This window comes from Nymphaea colorata, chromosome 11, assembly GCF_008831285.2.
Source record: "Nymphaea colorata isolate Beijing-Zhang1983 chromosome 11, ASM883128v2, whole genome shotgun sequence".
Lineage (NCBI taxonomy): Eukaryota > Viridiplantae > Streptophyta > Magnoliopsida > Nymphaeales > Nymphaeaceae > Nymphaea > Nymphaea colorata.
Window position 1 is genome coordinate 1,169,155 of NC_045148.1, and position 25,399 is coordinate 1,194,553.

Consider the following 25,399-nt stretch of genomic DNA (forward strand, 5'->3'; position numbering starts at 1 on the left):
CTCTTTCATCAGTTTAAGAACAAACGGTTTTTTCTTAAAATGACAGACATTAACTTGCAAGGTCCACTTTTTAGGTTAAAAGTCAAAATGCAAGCACGCAAAAGCAAAGATATCTTCCTATGTCAAACACTTTATTTCATAATTCGAAGAGAGTCAAGCCAGGGTCAACTGGATCAGCTTTTCCATATCACTTTAAAATTTAAACGTTTCAATTAAAGGTTCACAAAACTTAAATCAAAACCTATCCAGGTCCAGAAAATAAGCACATTGAATCTTAACAACAGCGACCAAACCCTTTTGAAGTGAACTGCCTTGCCACCCAATACGCTACACCTTCTTGAGAGAATTAAAACAGAAAATATGAAAAACACAAACTGCATCTAAGATACAGTTCTTCATGTAGAGCATGTGAAGGGGAAGAGTTGGCAGTTGATGAGTTATGTGGAAGAAATCTTGAGGTGGCCATGATGAATAACTCCTTCTAGGCTTCAGTTACAAACGTTATTCATCAGTTTGTCCCATTATAGAGAGAAAAGAAGGAAAATGAACCATAAAAGCAACACTGACGGTGCAAATGTCACTTAAATAGAAGATAAGGAAACAAAACACAATTTCAAATTTGCTTTTATTAAATAAAGCTGAAATTCATAACCTACAAAACTATGTGACATGACCCTTCTCCTATACCTTACTACCTTTTCAAGCTTGAATTACATAGAAAAGAAATTGCCCACGCGACACTCTCTCCAATCACAAGAAAATGAAAGGGCACATATCCACATGCCCAAAGAATCAAAAAGCCCGCCGCAAAGCCCACTCAGACAACAACACCATCCCGACGGGACATCGGTCATTTGGCCAGCCCTTGCAGCATGTACCATCCCTTCCACGCAATATGGCAGTATCGCTCATAATCTGGCAAAGGCAGGGTTTGATAATATCAGGAAAGAATCCACACACGTTTAACCACTTTCCTCAAAGCAAACCAGCAAGCAATGCACCAGGATCCGTCGTTGACGGAGCTGGTTGTGCAGCTGGAGCTGGAGCTGAAGCTGAAGCTGGCGCTGGAGCCACTGGCGTTGCTGAAACTGCAGGCATGCTAATCAACTGCTCTTTGATGAATTCCTTCAGTCTGTACAAAACAAGGCAATTGAGTACCAAAAGCAAAAAATTGTTGCAGAAAGAAATCGGTACAGATTGCACTTACTCAAATGTTAGTGTAGGATCTCCCGAAGCGACTGTCATTCGTAATTGGGTCCTATCAGAAGGATCTGTTTCAACTCTTATCTGAAGTACATGATCAAAGACATCAGCTGCATAATGATACAACAGAAAGCGTTCAAGGTACAAGTGAATTTGCTTCTTACCAAACAAAGCATGGCTCGGGTAGCCTCAGAGAAAAAGGTAGTGCACGCAACCAGGTTGTTTGGATTTGGATCCTGCAAAAGAGATCTATGTTTGACATTGACCCAGAATAACCCAAGAGTCAAAATAGCTGAGTTTAACATACCAATCCAGGACAAACCACCACGTGGAAGCTACTGAATAGGTTTGCCATTTCAGGAAGCAACATAGGTTTTACACCTCGAACCTGTGCACCCGTTGTTCAAACAAATATTAGCCAGCTGCTTTCAGGATACATATCAGAAGTATAAATCAATCATTAAGAAAGCAGAAACTGAAACCACCAGCAGTCTTTCAAGAACCTGGCTAAGTTTTCCTATAACGAGTAAAGCAGAAGTTCAGTAATCTGGCCAAGTTTTCCTATAACAAATACAGTGGACAAGATGCATAAACAATCATCATAGAAAATCTTGTACAATAAGCATGTCCTACCCCGTGCATCCCAGTAAAATCACAATATGAAGCTGGTTCGAGCATGTTTTGATCAAACCATGACATCCAACATCCATAACTTCATTGAAGTTATAGCAGTAGAAGAGTTAATCTAGAGCAAAAAGATTGAAAAAACAAAACAGAAAATCCTACAAACCCAAACCGTGAAAGGAGAAGTCATTGCAAGAGAATAGGCACTCAATAAAAATGATGGCTGCCAAAACTATCTTCTACAGCTGGCTGTAATCAACTTTCATTTATACCCACCAATAACAGCTGTGAGGAGGCAGATGTCCCAAAAGTACCTATTGATTCATCGAATGCAGACACACTTTGTTGCTAATGGTACTTGGATTACGGCACTGCTAAATTATCTGGTTCTACATTATTGGCAAAGGGAAAATTAACTTTTCTAAGTACCAAGTTAGTGATACCATTCCATCATATCTAGCAGGCGTGCATCAAATAAATGTTGAACTCCTATATGAATGCTCTATCTCTCTCTCTGTGTGTGTGTGTGTGTGTGTGCATAGATATCAGAATTTGTGGTCAGAAAATAGTGGCACTAATAAGATAAAAACACACCTAAATTAGAAGCTAAATTTTGAGCTGAAATTATTCTTTTATTAGAACAGAAACGTTATTGATAAAACGTAAAATTAGAATGAATAACTAGCATATGAACCAATTTGAAGTCAGACTGTGATCAGCAAACTTTGACCAGCTAAAACATACATCGAACCTAAATGCCTAATTTGAATTCATAATTATTTTTTATATGAACTACTGATAAAAGAAGAACAAATTGATATGAATGAAAAAAAAGGAAAAAGATTTACCACTTCCTGAAGCTTCAGTGGTGGTCCTGAAAGAGACCTCCACTGGGGGAAAAACTCCTCGGCAGACATTGATATGGGCTGCAGAAACTTGTTAAAAACTGCAGGAAGGCGTAGCTTCACATTGACCTGATTTTTGTTAAACAAATGCAACAGTAACAAGACAAATCAATCTATGAACTTGGTTAGACATACAAAATAACAAAGACACTAGAAGTAGCTTTTGAATACCATTGAAGCACCAAACTTGTAAGAGAAATCAAGAACAGCTACATCTCTGCTTGAACGAAGATTGACAACTTCAAGTGGGCATTGCACCTGCCATGGAGATAAAAATGACAATGTGTGTGTGAGAGAGAGAAAGAGAGCCGAGATTAATGATCAACTTTGCAAAATGGCCAGGCCATAAAACAGCAAAAAAAAAGAGAACGCCACCCAAAACCAGGCCAACAAGAGGCTATAAGAAGAGCATGCCACCCAATCCATACTGCATAGAAGAGAGAGAGAGAGTTCACAAACTCACCTGTGATCTCGGTGGAATTGTTTCAGGTACAACTGAAAGCTCCATCTTCAAATGAGATGGTGGCAATATGAGGGCTTGAACTGAATCAAGAGGAGAAGTATTTTTGTTTCCTAAGAAAAGCACTAGGCGCCCATGGTGAGCACGCCATTCTGCCTTGATGCCAATCTATAACAGATAAGAGATAAAATTTTTCAAAGCTTCTTAGGTTTTATTAAACAAGAGTCATTACTCATTAAAAGTTGAAGAACATACAATTAATACAATTCACTAGATTAATATGGCTCTCTCATGAACATTAAGTAAAATAAGCTTATGTAAATCGTACAGGAGGGATACCTGAATGTAGGGATCCTCATACAGAACACCACTATCTTTTAGGCATAAAGCATGAAATCTTTCAGCAATATTTCCAATTGGCTGCTCACAAAGAATCGTGTCAATCACAAATAAAAAATATTACAAACATGACACATACAGAAGCTGACAATCCAATTATCATCTGGAAGCTAACACAATTTCAGGAATTAGGACAATCACCAGCACAAAAACATCAATATTAGAAGACTTCATCACCATTTTATGCATCTGAAGAGCATACAGGTTATAACGATGGGTCTCAAGGTTAACGATCCATTATCTCAAAAGAAATTTTCAAAAACTTAAGACCATCGCAGGAAACTTATAGCCATATATTTGTTCCAAACTAATACACAGCAATAAATGAACACTTGAAAATCGGAAATACTTTTGTGTGGCATTTATATGGTTTGAGTCTCTTGAACCATCTTACTTGTTAGGAAGCTTGCAACGTTTTCCAGCCATTATGGTTTTACAATCCTCATCCTGATCTTATTTTCCTAGTGCTCACATAAAAGCACAAGAAAGAGACCATCTAGGCAGACTCTTGCTTCCATGGACTTTTCATCAAAAGATGTTCTAGCATGGCATCATATGGAGTTTAGGGTCTATTGACTGAGAATGTTGACAGCTTTGAGGAGTAAAGTTGCCGCTAAATCCATGGAAAATGGAAAATGTTTAGTGCATACTGCATAGACACATAAAGTCTTAAAAGAAAATCCATCAGTTTATTCAGAAGCTTAGTTATTATTCGCACAGATTAAACTTCCAGGAGAGAGAGAAAGAGAAAGAGAGAGAGAGAGAGAGAGAGAGAGAGATTGACCCATTATGGATACAAAATATTTCCATAGGGTAAAAAAAAGAGAGTTCGAGAACTTGACTTAAAAGAGGAGAATTTACATCAGGATAGACCGCTGGGCCCCGACTGAACAACCTTATTCTAAGTTTAAATACAAAAGAAAATAAAGAGAAAAAGTAAATTATAAAAATATAATAATTACTATAACATTATTTCGTGAAAAAAGGCAAAAGCAGCTGTTGCATGTGACCTTACAAGGAAGACCCTAGTCCATTAGGTTTTCATGACAATGCAAGGTTATCACAACTGCAAAACGTGAGCAATACTATCCTCATTTATGAAGGACATATTAATGGTAAAAAACAATGGATAATTTGTTGAAAGCAATACCTGAACGGAATTTGGTTGTTCACCAAGGGTAGCAAGAGCCAGTTCATCTATTGTGCTCGAAGACGTCCCAAGCCCCGAGACTAGATTTTGATCAATAATAGCAGAAGTATCAGGTGGGCCTTCGATAGCAAGTGGACCCAAAAGATCACCAAGAAGATCCGGTGAAGGTGGTGCTTGTTGAGGATCCAATTTGGCCGTAGTTCCATTAGGCTGTGCTGTCTCTTGAACTACTAAAGCAGTTTCCTATTCTCAAAAGTACACGATAGAATTAGACACGAGATGTGGCCCTAACATCAGAAACGGTAGAAATTTAATGATTAAAATTCATCAAACCGTCACACCGTATTATGGTTCGTTGGAATCTTAACAGGCCCATATGATGCAGATCCATTGGGAGCATGTACATCTGTTACTACTAAAGCATTTGATGTCTGCTGCTGAGTACGCAATTTTATAGCACTTTGTTCAGCAGTATCGGCTTCTGCATCTTCGGCCTTTTTGAGCAAGGAAGACTGATTTGTGGCAGTATGTTTAGCTCAAGCATAATTCAAAAAAAAACACCTAGCAAGAAGGACTCTTACTATGTACATAAGATGATTCAAAGAATATTATAACCTGGCGTTCAGGGAACTTCGGCATTTCAGCCAGGATATCCATTAATGCTGCACCTTTACGACTTAATGCAAAATATTCGACAGCTCTTTGTTGTATCTCTACATCGATGTAACTCTCGTATCTGCAATAAAATAGTGTCATTATTGTATCCCTTCAGTTGCCAACATGCAAATAAAGATCAAAATTGGGATTAAATTAAACACATTCAAAGACCTTCAATACAGAGAAAATCTGTTCTTACTTGTTAAATATAGCCCAAACTTGATTCTGCAACTCCTGATCAGGAGGTTGTGTGTGCATAAGTATCTTAGCATAAGTTGAAAGAAGTATTGCAACGGTTGGTGCTCTATAGAGAAAAAAGAGACACAAGGATATCAGTTCAGAGATGGAAATAAAAAACTCACAGAAATGATAAAATAGACGGAAATCTGGGATATCTTACGATACAGTTGGAAGCTTCTCATTTATCAGAGAGAATATCTCCTTAGGACTACAACCAGGCCGTCTAGCTAGTAGGTGGCTGTATTCTCCAAGGAGATATGCACTAACCTGCAAAAGTTCCAGAATAATTTGAAAAAAATTGCATGTCATTTAGTGAATCTCACATCATACAAGAATTCTAATGTTTAAATAATTAATGAGTACAGTAACACTTAAATTACTAAGAAAAGAACTTATGCAATGGGCATTGCTTAAAAGGTAGCCGTGCCCATGTAAACAAGCCAGGAACCAGGTGCAGATACAGGACAAAGCTTGGCTATCGTTAAAGCCATCGCTGGTGCAGTTGATGCATGTTGTACTCTTTCCAATTTTCTCCCTAATTTTGGACAGAGTCAACTTTGAATAGGCCCCATCATGTTTTTTTATTAATAAACTTTTTAAAATGTTTCGTATTTTTTTTGTATTCAGTAAATTGTATTGCCCTTTTCTTAATTTTTAACTATAGATGTTTGTATGGCATGTCTTGAGAGAGAGACCTTCATGCATTTTAGGTAACTTATCTCGGTAAACTTTTATTGGAAAGCCTAAATCTCTTTTCAATGTTTTCATGCTTGTTTACGCTGGAATTGGTACAAAACCTACTCTTTGATTGGTAATCCAACACGACTGAGAGACCTTAATACATTTTACTTTAATAAGGCATCTCACTTTTTTTTTTTTGAAACAATTTTTTTTTTTGCATGCTCATCTTGTCTTTCGAACAATCATCCATAATGCACAGTAAGTACTGCCTTTTCCTTCTTCCCATCTAAGTCTCTGGATTAAAATTCAATGGCTTGTTCAATGCTCATTTGCTTTTATGTTCTTTCGAGTTTGATTTAATGACATAAAAAGCAAACTGTATCACACACATATATATAAACATATGTATGCATGTATATGACAGCCATGTCCACCCTGCACTCAAGTTCTTAAGAATTGCTTTGCACCCATGTCCATGCCCCTTCCAAGACGCAATCCACTTATTCATAGAGATCCTTTTCAACACACTGCACTAATTCTTACAGTGTGAGTATTATCTCCCTCTTTTTACTACTCCCAATTTCCCACTCCTCTCTTGCTTTCTCAGTTTTTTTCTTCTACAATAGCTTTGGTTTTATAAGCACCTGCCAAAGTCCTCTTTCATGCCAAATATAAACATGTATGTTTCTGAAGAACAAAGACTGCAAACCTCCCATAGAAGAGAAAAAAATGTGAAAAGAAAACATCTTTCATCACAAAAGAAGTCATGAAATGAACATCTCTCTAGAATAGCACACCTTGACCATTGTCTCATGCAAGGCTGGCTTATCGAGATATTCTCGCGCCTTTGCTGCTGCATATGGCTGTAAAAGATAAAGGTTGTCAGGTGATACACCCTGAAATCCTTACAGGGAAAAACAAAATATATTTCAGAATGAGTCAATAATCAACACTAAATCTCACAATTTAGGACCTGCAAGTCATCATTGTTTGTCACAAACTGAATGACACGATACCATATGTCATCACTCACAAAATCGCCCGCCTTATCAATCAACTGAAGAATTACATCAACATACCTGGAAAAACGTGTGGGCATTAAATGCTGAGATATGCTCTGCAAATAGAGTAATACACATTTTGATGGAAAAAAGGAATTAAACGACTTTACCACAAGAGGTCGGGAGCAAACTTCTCAGCAAGAATGGCAGCCTTCAAAGCCAGTTCCTCCCGCATTGCAAAGTCAGCTGTGCTCAGATACTGCAACCAATGTAGCAAAAAGTCTAAGAAAACTACTTCAAAAGAAGACAAATGGTCATTTTCACCAAATTTGGTGTCATCGTTTTCAAAATTTATTCTGTTTTCAACAGATTCTTGGTTTCAGCCAATGAAAAATAAAAAAGAAAGAAAACATGATATCTTCAAACAAACATTAGGTATATTAATATACCATGGTACTATCTGGACATTGATGACGCATTGCAGCAAAAACTTCATGAAAATAGAAACTACCAAACCGAAAAAACAAGCTTCAGAAGATTTGACTTCTGTGAAATCTGAGTGCATTGGTGAATGTTTGTTAACAAGGATCCTGAAAGACCCCAAACTCCAAATTGAGTGCATCCATCACATGACCAGGAACACTACTTTTTTGAAATGTTAAATTCATAATTAATTGTATTACCATAAAGGTGAATTTAGACAGATTACTTTGTAAAATAGGAAAAGTACCTGTGAAAAGGAAACAAGAAGAGAAAATAAAAAAAGACAAAGAAAGGATGAAAAAGCAGAAAGAAGGAAAGGAAGATATTTCTACTTCTCGATTTTTTAGGTTCCTAGTCAAGGAGCTTTGTGAAGAAAATCTTAGTTTAGGAATAAGTCAAGGAAAGTGAGATGGACATCAATCCAATATTTTGGGACCATTGTAAAATACTAAAATCTTCTCAGCTGGAAATAAATCAAACAATACCTGAAGTAGTTCCTCCACTATGTCCTTAGCATTTGTCACATCACACATTCCATACAACAAATCAAGAGCACGTCTCCGGATACTGCAAGACTCACAGTGAGATGTCAATATATACAGCGCTCTGTGTTTACTTAAATAAGGTGAACTTAAAGAATCAGGTTTAGCCAGTGTTCAAAAGAAAGCCTAAGACAGAGGAATATCCAGTTTGAGTGTTTTACATTAGCACAAAGGGTAAACAAGCTGACAATTACATGCATAAATTTTGCATAATTCATTAATATGGGGCAAGGATGACAGCAGGTTGAATTAATGAGAGCTAAATATATTGGAGATGGGGTCAGATATCATATAACCAATTGCAAACCGAGTATGCCCTTTCATTTTCAACATGTAGTTAACTCTCTTCAGCTTACTATATAACTGTTATATAGCAATAAAAACCATTATTAGGTACAACTTCCTTGGAGAAATTTGCAGCAATAAGAATGTTAAGTGATACTGTTTATCTCCATGGCAAACATGTTTCACTTCATTCAGCCCTTTTTTGCTTTTCAATCATACTGGCAACCAAGATAGCCCTTTCCTTGACATGGTTGCTCCAAAACAATTAGATAAAAGGGGTGCTACATTCCCTATAGATAAATGGGGTGGTGCCCAAACATAGGAGGAACAAGCATTAAAATCATCAGCTCAACCTTCATAGTCCAGGGACTGCAAAACAGAAGTAAACCTTGCCTGTGCTAATACTTGAGAAGGTTTAACAGTTACATGTTGCAGCAGTTAATCGAGAAACCATATCTCAAATATGCCTCATGAAAAAGGGTAAGGAAAAATTGGAGCAATAAGAATTTAACTAAAATAGCTATTGTTCATCTCCATGACTGACATGAAAAAGGTGTGTTACATTCTCAACAAAAGGAAGATTTATGAGCCCTGGTGTTTGCTTTAGGAACGCGACAATTTTTTTATTCCTATGCTTCCACAGATTTCAGTTTTACAAAATCAGAGACTCACGAAGTCAAATATGCACTTCAGAGCATCAAAAATTTAAAATTAATGAGACCACCATGGTTTACCTGATGTCAGGATCCTTTAGAGATGTGATAATCTGAGCTTGATGTCTTTTTATGCTCTCCTGTACATCTGTAACCATTAACATTCTCGTCATGTTCTCCTGTAGATTTGGCAACATAAAACTATTGTCAGTAAAAGCCTTTTAAGTTTTAACTGTTCGGCATAAAGCGAATAATTTGAAATTATAAAGCTCTTACCAAGCCAAGATAGCGGATATTTGGTTCACGTACTGCAATGAACTTCCCAAGTAAAGCAACACACTGAGACATCATCTCTTTTTCAGCATCAAGGTGCATCACCTAGAATTGACCAACATGGACAGTAACGTGTGAGAAGACTAAGCTTTATACATGTACCTCAAGCTTCAGTTTGTATTACAAACTAAACAATGAACAAGAAACAATAAAAAGTACCTCCTGAGACAGATGACAAGTACAAAACACAAAATCAAAGCAAATAAGCACACAAAAAAGCCAAACGAAATTTGTACTATATGAAGTGCCTTCGTCAATCATTTATCAACCACATATGCATGACAACCAGTTACAAGAAAATAAATTTTAGAAAGAAAATATTTTGGAATAAAGTACAGACATTATGCCCAAAGCAAGAATATTTTGCAATAATATCAGTTCCAACAAATTTTTTTAATTCAAATCAAATCCTGCCTATAGTGTGAAAGAATTGATTCAAAATAAAAGCTAGACCCAATGTTATTAGAGGTGTACAACTAAAAGCACGAGGAGTACACCTCAGTACACTTCACCACAACAAATGCTTACGAGCATTACAATGAGGCACTATCGACATGGAGTGTGTGCCTCATTGGCTGAAGCACACGCCCCACTCTGTTTCACGTCTGATGCGTCAGGCGCAATGTTATCTTTTATTAAAAATTAAAACTGTGATGATGTTCTGGTGGTATCACGTTCTCACTTCACAGCAACAGCAAAAAAACAGCCACATGTTACTGAACACATGGCTTATTTTTGTCTGTTACAGTGCCAAGATTAAAATACTAAACTTTCCTTTGGGCAGCCTAAACTTGTTGTAGAGGAAAAACAAAGAAAAATGTTTTTTGTGTAAACAAAATATTGTACAGACTTGAACTTTTTATACTAACAAATATTCATGATAAATAAAAACAGATACCTATCACATATAATTGATCTAACAATTTAATTTACTCAATTTTAAAAATTTTACTTATATATCGTAAAAACAAGTCTGGTTCCTCATTAGCCTCATCCAAATTACATTTTCAATGTTGCTGTATACATATTTAGTGCTACTTATCTAATTACTACTTAAATATAATTGAAGAGCATCAGTATTTCAAAATTTTACTCTATAAGAGTACTTAAAATTTATAGGATAAAATACTCATGTTGCAAAGATTAGATTTTTTTATTATTAAATGAAATAGGAGCCTTGGATACATTTTTCAAATAAAAACAATAATTCACAGCTTAGGTAAATGAGAAGGACATACGTTGAGCTAAACCAACGCTTTGCACATTTTGTTTATAGAAACACTAAAAGAAAATGTTTTGCTCTTGAATCAAATAATCTGTCTATGCTTTTCTTATGCAAAATGCCAACCCATTACAATAAGAAAATTAATAGTTTTCTTTTGTTTCTTCATAAAACTCATATTTTTATGGTTAATTATTACATAAGAGTATTTTTTACCTTCAAAAATAATGACCAAACAATTTATCTTAACAAATTGCATTTTAAAAAACTTAAACAGGCAACATTAAAATTTTCAAAAATAGACATGATATTTTTTTAATAGTTTTTTTGGCGACCTAAATTCTGTACAAATTGCAAAGTAGACTATCACTTGTTGCATGAAAAAATAGAAATTATTTAAAGACCATCTGACATTTGGATGATTTAGATAATTAGAGTTAAATGTAATTTTGCATTGGGCTTTACTTATATATTGTCATTTTAGTTGGTTTTTGTTATTTGTCATTATTTTTATGAATATTAATCCTGAAACTTATGCCCCAATGCATCGTGGCTTACGCCTCCCCTCATGATGGGCTTAATGCCTTGCTTTGCCTCATCGCATTTAACAACATTGGTTAGAGTCTTAGACTAAGATCAATACAGAAAACTTAAAGCAGTAACAGTTTGCAAGTTTGATATTGCTAGCAGGCTTGACTATGAATAAGAAGTTTCCATCACGAATCCATTTCTAACCATCCCTGGATTTTACTTTTTCGTGTCACTAAAAAAAATTCAAGATAAGTAAAATAATCGTATAAGTTGCAACATAATATGTAGGCTCTTAAAAATAGGGAACAGGAACCTGATGATATTAAAGAATATCAGCACCTGAGACTATTGGAAGAACAAACAAATGTAAAAGCTCACCAATGCAAGAGCTTCAAACAGTACTGCATGTGAAGCATTATTTTTGTTTACATTTTTTACAACATCAGTCCCCATCAAGATACGTTGCAGGACCTGAAAAAGGATCAAGAATATGATGCCCAAATACTGATATTAAAGTAGTTGAACATACTTAAAGAACACAATGACAAACCTCAAATAAGGACCTCCTTGTATTAGGATCTTCAATTGTAGGAAAATATTGAAGGGCTCTCATTGTCTTCACCTGTTCACGGACAAGTCATATGAGGATACATGTTATCTAGAAGTCCACCATTTCGGCAGGGAAAATTTTGTCCTCAAAAGTTGATTGGAATGGAAGAAGCACTCTAAAAAGTTTTGAATCCCTCAAACTCGAAAATTGTACAAGACTTGCAAGGGTTTGGTTGGCCAATAGCAAACCTATGCTTGACAATCACAGATCACCTAATTGTGGGACCTCAAAATGCCTTTCAATATTGACTCCTGCATGGAAGTACAGCCACCCTAGAAAAAGTAGCTGCATTTGTTCCATAGGAAAAGCACAACAGAGGGCTTTCAAAAATAAAGTTCCTCGTGCATGAAAAAACAGTGTTTGTTTATGTCATCTTGGCTAGAAAACATAAATACCACATTTGTTAAGCATTGTCACAATATTTTCAGGTTCTTGTTGACGAAGCTTCTTTATCAGGCAATAACCAAAAAGTTTGTCTTCCTTGGAAAAATCAAAATCTCACAATTGAAAGAAATACAAAAAAGATAAGAAGCAATAATGAACTTTCGAGTTTTCAAATGATTTTCTAAGAACATTGATAAAATTCACAATGTATTAAAATGTTAAAAGAAATCTCAAAAATTAAAATAAATTAAATTTTTTTTGCTCGGAAACATGAACAATAACATAAAACTTTACTACCATTTTAGCCAATTCTATTTTTCTTTACTTTTTTGTTTAAGCATGATATTTTAGAAAAAAACAATGGCATTTTTAACAACATTGCAAGGTTACAAACTGATTCTCCTTGAGAAAAGGCGGCACATTATATCAGATGAAAAAGCCTTCCCGTGCTTTTAAAAGGATGGCCTATCCCCAACTTGCACCAGCTTCAAGGCAAGCCTAAGGAAACCAGGTTTGCGGCCATATATGGAACCCAAACAATTCTAAAAACACGGTGTGACAAACCTGTAGCCATGGAGATGGGATTCCATAGTAAGTGTATTCTGGTGGAACATCTTGATTTCTAGCAAGTCTTTCCAAAACCTTAACACATTTTGGCAAGCAGCTCCAATATGCTTCATGGCTGTTTGCAACCAACGCAACAAGGAGGCTCATAACAGATGTCAGAACACCAAGATCACGTTCATCAAGAAGCTGAGTCATTCTGTCTGACCTGAAAAAACAAAGAAAATGTATAAATCCATAATTTTGGCATAAAAAGAAAGATTGTGCAAAAACAGAGGTATGCCTCCACTTACCATCCATCCACATTTACAACATCTGGATTCTTCCTGTACAGACGCAGCAGACACAACGCAGCCTTTTTTCTTACAAGTGGTCTGCAGCTACTAGAAATCTAAAGGAGATACAATAATCACTTAGTGTACTACTGCAAATAATACATGGAATAAGATAAACATGAGATATCTTACAAGCAACTTTTGAACGTCAGGTGCTAATGATTCAGCAAATTCCCTTCCACCAATGTTTCCAACCTGCAAGTCCAATTGGAGAGCAGAGTAAGATATAGAAACCAATGAACAAAAATAAATGAGCAGACTAGGTTCAACCGGCCGGAAAATCTGCAGCAGTGCAGAAATAGAGTCTTTTAAGAACTTTATGTAAAAGAAAAAATTTGTACTCAAAGAATGAGGCAATTTTGATTTTTCTGTCTCGGCTATTAACAGGATACCTCAACTACTAAAAACAGGAACACACACAGAAGTGACAGAACACACTCATAGCTTTAAAGGCATCTTCCTACTGTCGCAAAGAAAGAAGATAGAAGGAAGATGTGAAGGAAAGGCAATATTTTAGATCATGTAGCATGAATAAGAACACAAAGACAAAGCCACTCGATTGTTGAGTCTCTTGACTAACGTTAGAAACCCCAGCATATTCATCATCCAAGAAAAAGTAAAAAAATACAGTCCAGTTAGTAATTGTTGAGACATTGTTCTCACTTCAGGGCAATATTATGATTTATGTACTTCTTTGCTTTTGAAAGTTCTCATATGTTACTCATCCTCCTTTTGGGAACAAGGGTATGTCTAATCACTTGTTCTGGTGCTGGAATGGAATGCCACAGGGCCATTCCACAGAAATGGATATAAATATTGGATGCAAAATGCACAGAACACAAGCCTCAAGTCATGCTTGTTACTCGAGGCCATTTTCTTCCACTTCTTCCAAAAACAGGACCTCCTGTCCTGCCCGTTCAGTGAATAGCAAACAAAACATACTTTGAGGGTGTACTTGAAATGCGAAATGGCTGAAAATGAGATTGAATGTCTTGTGATGCTGAGTCCTGTGCTTAACCGAGAATGGTATGGAAGGATGTCACATCTCAAACATCAGTGTAGTGAGACAGTTTACTTCACCACTCAAACACCCCAAATTAGAGGTCACCACTTCATGGAGCCTGCTTTTTCCTCATGGCAGAATAAAAAAGAACGGAAACTACAGCCATCCTTATATTATGATTTTGTAATATTTTCTTTTGAGAAGAGAATCTTAAAATCTAGTAGAAAAAATCAATTGAAAATCTGCAGCATACAATGCAAGAGGGGTACTATAATTAGTTTAGGGGTGAAGGAAATGATAATAATAAAAATTTCAGGCTCATAGATTCTATGTTCCAAATTCCAAGACAAATACACCAACAGATCTCCTCTCTCTCTTTCTTCTGCTTGGTGTCGGATCCATGTTTGAATAAAATATACATCTCAATCAGCTTCCTTCTTTAACCCCGCATGAACAATACCACATCTCTTAGCATACCCTCCTTCCACTTGTGAATCAGTCAAGCTCCATTTTATTTGCATACTGCACCTTGGGTTTCACCCAAGTAATCTTGAAAACTCGGACAATTAAACAATAGATGTTCAGACAATAGCTTCTTCCAACACTAACTAGCAGCTGATTACCACAAATAACTCAGGCCATATGAAGTGAAGATGATTAGTATTTATACTTCATATAATGGAGGAAAAAATACAACATTCATTCTCAAAGCTCTGCTTTCAAAGCATTAGGGCACAGCCTAGGCAGTTAGATGAGCTTAGCAGCTAGCAAGACTAGGCATGAGCAGGCACATTAAGTGGTTTTTGGGAAAAAAAGGAAAACCAGTAACATGCAATACTAATTGTTAAAATTAACAATGAAATTGAAGTATTTCTCAATAAACAATCTATAACTACCAATTCACAATAATGAAACAATTAAAATGCATGATAACATAAACACATTACACATATTGTAACATGATAACAAATATAACTAAAAATTAAAAAACAAATTTAGGAGAAGATGAACAATCAAACTTTACAAGTTATATACCATATGGAGAAAAGTTTACAAGTAAATATCAATGTTTTTTCAATTATTCAACGTTACAAAGCATGCAAAATCTTTCCATTTCCTATTAACTTTTTAATTATAAATTCCAAAACTAAAATCCTTAAACAGAACCTAAATTTACTAATTTAATTATAAACAGAGGAAGGAAGAAATATCCTCACTATAATCACTTCATGTTAAGGTTCTTCCTTGCAAAACTGTCTTCTATTATATATCTAATAAACAAGAAAACGAATTACGAAGATAATATACACCTATTCACAAACAAAGTTATAAACCTAAGGCCATGTTTGATGCACAGGAAAAATCCTGTGCATCGAGTGAAATATGTACGGCGAGGGAGAATTTCACTCGGTAAGTGGTTGGTGCATCAAACGCTGTTAAAATCCACCCGGTAAAATGGTACGACGAAGGAAAACTTCACCCGCAAAAAATTCCGACCTCAGGAGGTCGGACTTTTTCCCACAGACTTTCTTGAGAGCCGTTAGAGGTCTCTCGTTCCGCTCCTTTTCTCTCTGCTTTCCCCTCCGTCGAAGCGCTGATTCCCCTCTCCTCTCTCTCCTTCCTCTCCTCTCTCGCTGCTCTGTCGCTCCTCTCCTCTCTGCTGCCCTCTTGCTCCCTCCTTCCTCTCCTCTTTCCCCACCGTCGCTCCCTCCTTTCCTCTCTCGCTGCTCTCTCGCTCCCTCCTTCCTCTCCTCTTTCCCCAACGTCGCTCCCTCCTTCCTCTCTCGCTGCTCTCTCGCCCCCTCCTTCCTCTCTCGCTGCTGTCTCGCTCCCTCCTTCCCCAACGTCGCCCGCTTGCAGCCCCAGGTGAGCACTATGTGTCTCTCTGTCGCTCTCTCACACACACGTTCTGTCAATAACCCATCTCTCTCTCTTCACACGCAGGACTTAGGCACCATCTTCAACAGGAAATTTGGGTTTATCCCTCTTGGCTACTGCTTTACTCAGGTATGCCTCTCACTGAATCTTTATTTTGTGCTTTCTGCAATTCAAGCGTGTATTATCCTGAGAAACGCCCTTTTTGTTGTAGTTTATAGTCTAGCTGAGTACATAACAATGTCTCTGTTTCTTTGAGGACTTGTATATATGGAGGTAGGTGTTGAACATCACCATTTTGGGAGCAAGATAATGGCAATCACACATGTTTATGAATAAAGTTGTTAATCCCGATGGAGTTTTTTGATTTATGTTCCTTAACATCAATTGTGGTCCAATTTGCCTATTAGAGGAAATCATATGTTTTATATTACAATTAGTTGCTTCTTTGGCAATAAGAAGTAAGAATACAGTGGTCACATGTTAACTGCCACATTTTGTTGTTCCTGTTGCCTTTGGCATAAATGGTTGTCATAAATCATATTGATGGTTATGGGATCTTCACAATCATGATACACTGCATCAGGGATTCAGGATACTTCTCCATCATTTCTGGGGTACTACTTTAAATAAAGTTATAGCTTCCTTCGATAATGTCTGTTCTGAATCATTAGGTTCTCTTACCAATTATTTCAGTATAAAGCGGACATATATATGCCTAGAGTCCTGGATCTGTTTAGGTTCAGCTGCAACCCACTTTTGTTAGATTGTTTGTTGAAATAGTTGAATAGTGTGGTTCAGCTGCAACCCACATTTGCAAGGAGCATATACTTCAATTCATTTAGAAGGTAATTTGCTGTACTTAGCTACACTGGGGACTTCTTTATATGGAAAATTGGGTGAGAATTCAGGAATCAGGAGGCACTATAGCAGGTTTTGGGGAAGAGTTATGAAGAGTTGTTGATTGTTACTATGAGATCATAGGTTATTGGCATTGTCCATTGATAGGGATGTTGACTGGCGATATACAGTCCCTTTAAGGCTTGTGTATGTATCATATGGTAGCCTATGGATAGATGCCTGTGATGATGCCAACTGGCACACCAGTTTGAAGGGCAGTTGAATCTATTCGACTTCTATCTGTCTATCATGATAATTATCATCATTATGCCCAATCGTTCTTGATCATCCTTTCAAGTTTCACCACCACCAAATACAAATCCTTTTTCCTTTGCCATGACTGCCACATAAGGATCACCATTGTTAGTTCTTATTAACACTATTCTTTCATCTCCATCATTATTCCTGCACCTTCGTTCACCACTATCATGGCACCATTTTTTTAGGATGATGAGAGTGAGTCCAACCACCAAGCCTCGCTAAGACAACACTAGAGAAAAACTAGAGAAGGAAATGGCTAAGTTGTGACTTGATCCAGGGTCTTGAGCTTTCAACTGCGTACAGGCCCTCTAGACCTCACAATTGCAGGAATTTTGTTATATTAACTTGACTGTATTTGGAAACAGTTTTGCTTTAATCAATAATTTGTTTACATCATCTTTCAATTTCTACCCACGTGAAATTGGAGGAGAACCAATAAAACAACAATTTCTAACGGTCAGGAAAAAAGTCTCTCCTATTTTTTACCCTGTGCACCAAACACAGTTAAATTTACCTTACAAAAAACTACCATGTACATCAAACACAGTTAATTTCACCTTGCAAAAAACTTCCCTGCAATCAAAGAGGGCCTCAAATCGGAAGAGGGTAAAATTTCATCCTGTGTTTTTTTCCAAAAAAATTTACTGTGGTAAATTTACCACGTTAAATTCTTCCTTGCAATCAAACAGGGCCTAAAGGAACATACAACTGTTCAATGTGTAATAGTATATAAATTGTAATTGTGACTATTAAGTATTAAGTGTCCATACACATAAACACACCAAGACTCTTTTTTCAACGCATATCACATGCCCAAAAAAAAGTTAAAAAGCAAAAAAAAAAAACTACATAATAACAGAAGAAAAAGGAGGAAAAAGTCCCAAAAGCAGAAGAAACAAAGTATAAGGAAAAGACAAAAATTTAAGTTGTCAATAAGAAAAAATCCAGACACTGGAGCAACTTGGTTGGCTACGCAATGGCCTAGGAAGTCATCTAGGAACAACTACAATAGCCTAGGCAAGCGGCAAAACATGGGGCCTTATGTGATGCTTCGACTACAGCACAGAATATCTAACTCTTAATGTAGAGTACTCAGTAAGTAGTTACAAGGAGATGTGAATAGCCCTACCCAAGCCTAGGCCAATTATGGAGATAAGATGGTCTTGACCTGGCCTGGGCTCATAAAAAATCACATCAAACCTTCAGAACCATGTTGTGCCCTAAGATGTGCCAGTTGAGATCTAAGGCCCAATTAGCTCGACTAAACCCAGTGATGCCCAATGCCATTGCCTTTCCATTTCAATTTCTCAAACTAAACACATATTATTACTGTAAGAGTGTAAGAACACAATTATTACTGTAGGAACACAAAGAAGGAAGGTTCTTGGTTACAATGGGTAAACATATACATATTACCAAAAAAATGGCTTAATTTTTTAATGATTGCCAAGTTAAGATAACTATGGTACCAAAAGATATGCACCCATAAGTTGAAAGGTCACCACCTCATGCATTCTTCCCATATTGTCCTTATGATAATTTAACAAGAAATAAATAAGGATTGACCTCAAACAAAAAATAGCAGTTTAAGTCCATTTTATTAAAAAATGGAGAATAAGATAAGTTGCACCTTGTCAGCAGATATGCATCTGAAGAGGTCTTATAATGTCTTGTTCATGTTCTCATAACAAAGAAAATGCTATCAAGCTGGCAATTGCCCATGAAGTAGATAATGTTTTAAAATATGTATTCCAATGAATGACATAATCAGGAAGAAACATCAAAAATTTCATCCACTCGATAATCCTCCATTTTTTTCATGTTATTAACAGCAATCACATGACAAACAGAGAATCACTGAAGAGGAACCAGAAACAGAAGAAGATAGAAATATTTCTATTTAAGACCACAGAGCATGCATTTGCAATCAACTCTAGAGGGGTGAAACAGTCAAATTTCTTGGTAGAATGGATGTAATATATCAGAAAACCCTTGACTACAGTATCTGAATGCATATCACTGCTTCCTAACCAAAAAACAACTAATAAAAGTTATAAATAAAAATATCTGTTGCACAAGTGAAAGAAAAGTTAAAGAACGTACCATGGTCAGTGCCAGGCATTGGAAAGTTTCGTTGCGTCCAATTATGTCATTACGAACTGTATTTATGACCAATCTTAAAAAGTCATGATTTTCATTGAGCAAGCATGACGTAACAATATAGCCCACCTGAAATTATTTTGCCATGATTTAGTCTAAAAATAAATGACTAAGAGAGAACTGCACAAAGTAATCAATGGAGTTAAAGCAAGGCATGTACATATAAGGCAAACAATCTCATGAAAACAGGACACGCAAGTTACAAGAAGAATGATCCTAGAGAAGTAAAGGGGAAAATATGGAATGGATGACTATGCTAGAGAGGATTAGATTTTGAATTATATAGTCACTTTAAATATTGGGAAACAGGGAAAGCCATGTAGACACATGAACATTATTTAAGAACTACAGTAATTTTGAAGGAAATAAAAAAATCCATTATCAGTGACATTGGTTACACATGGCACAGTAAGATAAGTAACACAACTAAGAGTCTAAGACTAATGTGCTTTCGTGTCTGCCACAAAGACACGCTATGGAGGAATTATGTTGTCTTCCAGCTGAACACCAACACTGGCTCCAAGGAGGTTATTTGTTTGCAACCATGCATGCAGAAAATGCCAAATTCAAATGCTTGTATCCATATAGCCAGGCATGAATTAGTCCAGGTTCTCTTTTTTGAAGGAGTGAATCTAGCCCATAAAAGTAACTAACAAAGTCATTCCCAATAAGACAACAATCAAACTTTTCTATTCTTTCACAAATATTCACCGCACAAGGCCTTCTAAAACTGGTGTAAGCCTCATCAGTTCCCTACACGCAAGCAAGGGCCTAGAATATTTCTAGAAGTGGTGTAAGCCTCATTGGTTACCCTACACACAAGCAAGGACCTAGGACCACCAACTTGTGTAAGCAACGGTGCAGAAGAAAACACCTTCATTAGTTGTTAAACATTAAGCTCTCAATTCCTTTGTTGTGATAATTTCTTTTTTTTTTCCCCAAGTTTCCTAAGATTCCAATACCTAATTTTTGAACTAATCATCTACAAGTCATGCACTCTTACCTGGACACAAGCCAGGCACTTTTGCAGCCGAGCACCAATTAGAACTTTTCGAAATATAGTTTATGAAAAGCTAATCACAAAATGTTATGACTTGTCATGCCAAATTACATTCTAAAGTATGCAAAGATTCAAAATGGGCATAGTAAAAATTGAAATGATTAATTATCATAGGATTGTCATAGTCCATGAATTTATCCATGGCATGAAAATTCTTAGAGATGTTCTCTAAAAGATCCATGCCAGCCTCTGCTGAACCTAAATAAAATGCACTCAAAACTTTGGTATCAAGGTTTGCAGTCATTATAGGACAAGTTTGGATGACGCTGAAAACCTGGCTAAAAACAAATTTCATATTCCAAACCAGGCCTCAATCATACATATATAAATTATAAAGTATCAAAAGCAAGAAATGCTTCTTTAGAAGGCACACTTTCATCAAATTAAAGTGCTTAGACATACAGTCATCAATGTGATTAACTATAACAACTTGGTCTCAAGTTGAGAAGGATCACATTATCAATTTGGCAAAATTAATGGCATTTCCTTTCTTTGCTCAGATTGAGATCAGATAAGCTTCCTATTGGAAAGTTATATTTCAAGACACCTCACACAAACCAAAAAAAAAAGAAAAGAAGTAGTTGATGACATATAGGTATCTCTTAGAATATACTATTGAAGAACCAAAATAACAACATTGGGTGTTACGATCAACAGACACAAAATCTGACCTGTTTTTCTGGATACTTTGGGGCAGATATCAGAGAAACAGCCTCCATATGACCAAAATCTACATCATATCCGAGCATATAGATGTAAAGCATTTTCCATACGTATTTCTTCTTCTCATACGGTGTCAAACCCTGCAAACAAAGACAAGGTTGCTAGTAAATTGACAGGATGGTATATTGATGCTTGCTTGGCACAACGGCAGAGGAGGAAGAAGTAATGTACATCAACAATGTAAATCATGTGATTTGTTGGGATTAATTCATTGATTTACCTTTTATTCTACATCATTATTTTCCATCCACCACTTTCTTGGATTTTTATTACCATTTATCATGCATGTCATATACATACAAGCTGAAAGCATTATTAGCAAGAGCAACAATTTTAACATGTAGCCTGCATAACCAAACATGCACATTCACTTATTCATGTACCCATTTAATTACATTGGCCAGCTAATGATTAGCTGAATCATGTATCCTGCCATCCCAAAGCAAACATTTTACTCTCTCTCTCTCTCTCTCTCTCTCTCTCTTGTGTGTGTCTGTGTGTGTCACACACAAACACACACAATCGTAGCTGAAGAACTATGCAGCTGTTGGGGAAAGGACCTCTCTCTCTCTCTCTCTGTGTGGGTTTTGCCGGTTGGCCAAGCTGCCAGGCTGCCAAGGGAACCTTTTGGCAACCAAATTTTCTATCAAGAAACACAAACCCCTCCCCCCAACACCCCCACCCCCACCCTCTTCCTTCCTTTTGAGGTCCATTGCAGGTGAAGAATTCAGGGTTCTAAACTTTTCAAGATGATATAACAAAATGCTCTCTGATTTTATATTCAATAACGACAAGCCTTCTAGCTCCTTTCTTGACCTGCTAGTTTTTTCCTGCAACTCACTTAAACAATCACTCACTTTTTCCACCCCTAAAGGGATGCCATATCCCCAGTAACAAGTGACTATGTACAATTAAATGGAGGAATGCAGCTGATAAGGGTTGAAAAAATGGAGCTATAATCTGGACAACACACCATTGTGCTTCTTTCACAAAACAAATTACCTTAAGTGTCATTCGGAACACCTGAAAAATATTTCAAGGTCACCAACACATCCTCAATTCAAAGATGAGTGAAACAGTTCAGTAAAACCTTAAGCATGGTACTACTGTGAAAGCCTTTAAAGGTTAAGATGGCCTCAAGGGGGTTCCAACTATTTTTCTTGAAATTACTCACACTCCATACCACATGAAAAAGGCTCCTAGGCAACTTCTTTCATGCTATTAAACCACAACCTTGCATACATGGATAAGACCAGTCGCGAGCAAACATTAATTGCAGAAAGAATTTGCTCCTCTCCTATAATCTGTAATTACGCCAAATAGGTATGTTATTCCTTCTTTTCAGACAGTCTTAAACTACAGCACCCCTAAAAATTTACAGGATTCTCATAGAAAAGGTCTCTACGAAGACAATATATGCACTTTTCACCAAATCAAGTAGCCTACGTATCAGAAAAATTCATATCCTTTCTAGAAGGTTCGCAGGCCACAGACTAGAAACTATCAGATAACTGATAGTCAATCATTTAACCATAATCCTAATGTGCCACTAAGACGATCAACAACAACGTCTTAGAAGTTAGAATATGTCATTGGAAGTGGCCATGCCCTCATGCTCTTAATAACAAAGTTGAAGTTCCAATCTGTGCAGCGTTCATACTAATTCCTTTTATATTTGTAGACTACAACATCAAGTACCAGGTCCAATCCAAGCTTCAGGATCCAAGCCAAACGACTTGAGATGGTAAATTTTCATGCAACCACGTTGGATGATCAGTTAACTCAATATCATTTTTATCATAAATAAGAAGGTTAAAACTGTAACTTATAAGTAGCTCCTTCCCTCCTTCCTTTTGAAGATCATTTAGAAAGCACTATGAGTCTATTGGTTTTCATGCTGACACCACTACTCCACACTCTCAAGAAATCACGGTATAAAAATTTTGCATTAGGAAAGGTGTTGACCCCTCCATCCAGTGCTTCAACACCTGCCAAAAAAGTGATTCCTTTTATGGAATTAATCCATCACAATGCAGGTTCTGGTGCCTCAGTGCATCAGCAAAACAGGTACTAGAAAGTGAGGTCATAAGCATGAGTTAAACACGTCTCTGAGAGCATTCACTCAGATATAAGTTGCGAAATCAGAAGATCGCACTGCAACAGAAGATGACATTACTGCTAATACAACCTTTGGTGTAGTTTGAACGACCCACCCAGGCCAAGTTGGGCATTTCATGGACCAGCCAGCAAAGTTATAAGTCAAAGACCTTGACCGGAATGACAGCAAAACAAGTGCACGACAGTCATCCCACCATGGCACAGCCTCACGGATCTCAAAGCAATGACATGGATCGTACACAGAAAACCCCCAAAATTTCACACTCAGCAGAAAGCACAAACTGTGGAATACCACGAGCCACTGAATGAGTTTGAATTTCCCTTCAATTTCCAAACAAGATCAGGCAGGCCCGCCCATAAATCGCTCAAAAACCTCCCTGTCCCTTCAAAATCAGCAATCCACAGGACAACTGCGATCTCGGTTTCCGTCGCAACATAAGCCCTTAATTCCGTAACTACAAACACGTCGATCTCATCATACGACGCAAAAGAGCTCCTAGAGGAAAATGGTCGGACGGTCCCAAGGCGACCTTTCCAATCAATCCACCCGCTAAGCGGATCGTTGACGGGCGACAAGATCAGGCGAAAAACCATAAACCAAGATGAAATCCGTTCCGAAAAAAGGACGATAAAGCGTGTAAATGAGAGGGAAATTCGAAAGAAAAGGGGGAATGTCCTAACCTTTTCATTCTTGAATCGAGTGCGGATGTTGCCCAGCTCCTTGTCAACCCTCTGCCGCTCTTGTTCCTTGTTCTGGCAGTTCCTTATGTCACTGATGAAGACGGAGAGACCTCTCATCCCGGACAACGCCATCTTCCCGCCGCCACCCCTTCAGATCCGATCAACCGGATGCACCGAGCGGCTATCACAGCGAGAAGAGAGAGAGTCTCTGGGTCTTGCCAATCCAAACAAAGAGGGAGTCTCTCTGGATCTCTGGATCGTGTACCTTCTTCCCCCGCGCGGTCTCAGGAGGAGAGGAGGAAGAACAAAAAGAGGCGACTCCCCTTCGAGTCCTTAGACGCTTGGAACGGTGGGAGAGAAGAAAAAGTCTCGTGTTCGAATCGTGACGGAGTGGTAGCGGGGAACAGTTGGACTCACAGCGCGTGCGCTGTAGGAATGGATCGGGTACGGCCCAATTTGTGATCCGATAATCCGGAACGTGGATAAAGATTTCTTCCAATCTCCAGCTTTTAATCAGAATTTTGCGTAAGTGCTTCGTACTTTTTCTTTTCTCACGGAAGTGCTTCGATTTTTCTAGAAAAACGGCACAAAAAAGAAACGAATTACGATATCAGGCTTTAACTGCAGTTAACTTCACAATCCCACTTGATTGTCGTTTGAGGTCCTGTATGCACATCACAAAGGGAGAAGCGCCATTCGTGCCCTCTTGCACTAAACCGTATCACCTTCGAGTTTCAAGGGGTACAGCGTACTGGCATGTGGGTAGGTGAAAGTTTGACTATCAATTCAATTTTTATAGGCGTCATTAAAAATGTGAACAAATCAAATTCAAATGGGACATACCTTTAACTGTATCTGCTTTTTCCAATATTCAGATTTGAATTTAGATTCAAATACGAACAAAGAAAGTCATATGTGAATCTGAGATCTGAATTCACAATCCGAATATGATTTTTACATTTATATTCAAATATGAATCTGACTTTGAACTGAATCTGCTCAATTTTGAGAATGTAACAGCATTGGATATAAGATATTTATTAAAGCTGAATTTGATCATAAGTTATTTCTTATATGTGAAGTGAATCTACTCTGATTTCTTATTCAAATATTTTTTTTTTCATGTCCGACTTTTTCAAAACAGTTCAGTCAGATATTTGATCCAAATTGAATATATGGACACCTTTAGGTACTACTTTTTTATATTATAAATGGTGACAAGTGTTATTCTCCATTTTACTTAGGTCATAAAGCACGTCTAGACCCAACGATAAGAGGAAGGGAGGAGGGGCTTCAGCCTCTTTAAGATATCTCATCTCCCTGCTGTAATGTTAAAGTATATCATGCAGATGGAAA

The 25,399-nt window shown here is 37.1% G+C and overlaps 1 protein-coding gene across 1 annotated transcript; it reads right to left on the reverse strand.

Moving 5' to 3' along the window:
• Nucleotides 1–593: 593 nt before the first annotated feature.
• On the reverse strand, nucleotides 594–24,392 carry LOC116264178 (AP-2 complex subunit alpha-2-like). The gene is made up of 27 exons (XM_031644249.2): nucleotides 24,044–24,392; nucleotides 21,193–21,324; nucleotides 19,405–19,530; nucleotides 13,395–13,457; nucleotides 13,221–13,318; nucleotides 12,928–13,135; nucleotides 11,920–11,991; nucleotides 11,748–11,840; nucleotides 9,560–9,661; nucleotides 9,365–9,462; nucleotides 8,289–8,370; nucleotides 7,491–7,579; nucleotides 7,293–7,398; nucleotides 7,117–7,182; nucleotides 5,799–5,905; nucleotides 5,598–5,702; nucleotides 5,357–5,477; nucleotides 5,083–5,253; nucleotides 4,742–4,984; nucleotides 3,532–3,612; nucleotides 3,196–3,360; nucleotides 2,904–2,990; nucleotides 2,676–2,801; nucleotides 1,511–1,591; nucleotides 1,368–1,439; nucleotides 1,208–1,287; nucleotides 594–1,132 (listed from the first exon to the last, which is right to left on the reverse strand). Exons 1-27 carry the CDS (start codon nucleotides 24,173–24,175, stop codon nucleotides 976–978), a joined length of 3,063 nt encoding a protein of 1,020 aa, XP_031500109.1. The 5' UTR covers nucleotides 24,176–24,392; the 3' UTR covers nucleotides 594–975.
• Nucleotides 24,393–25,399: the final 1,007 nt, after the last annotated feature.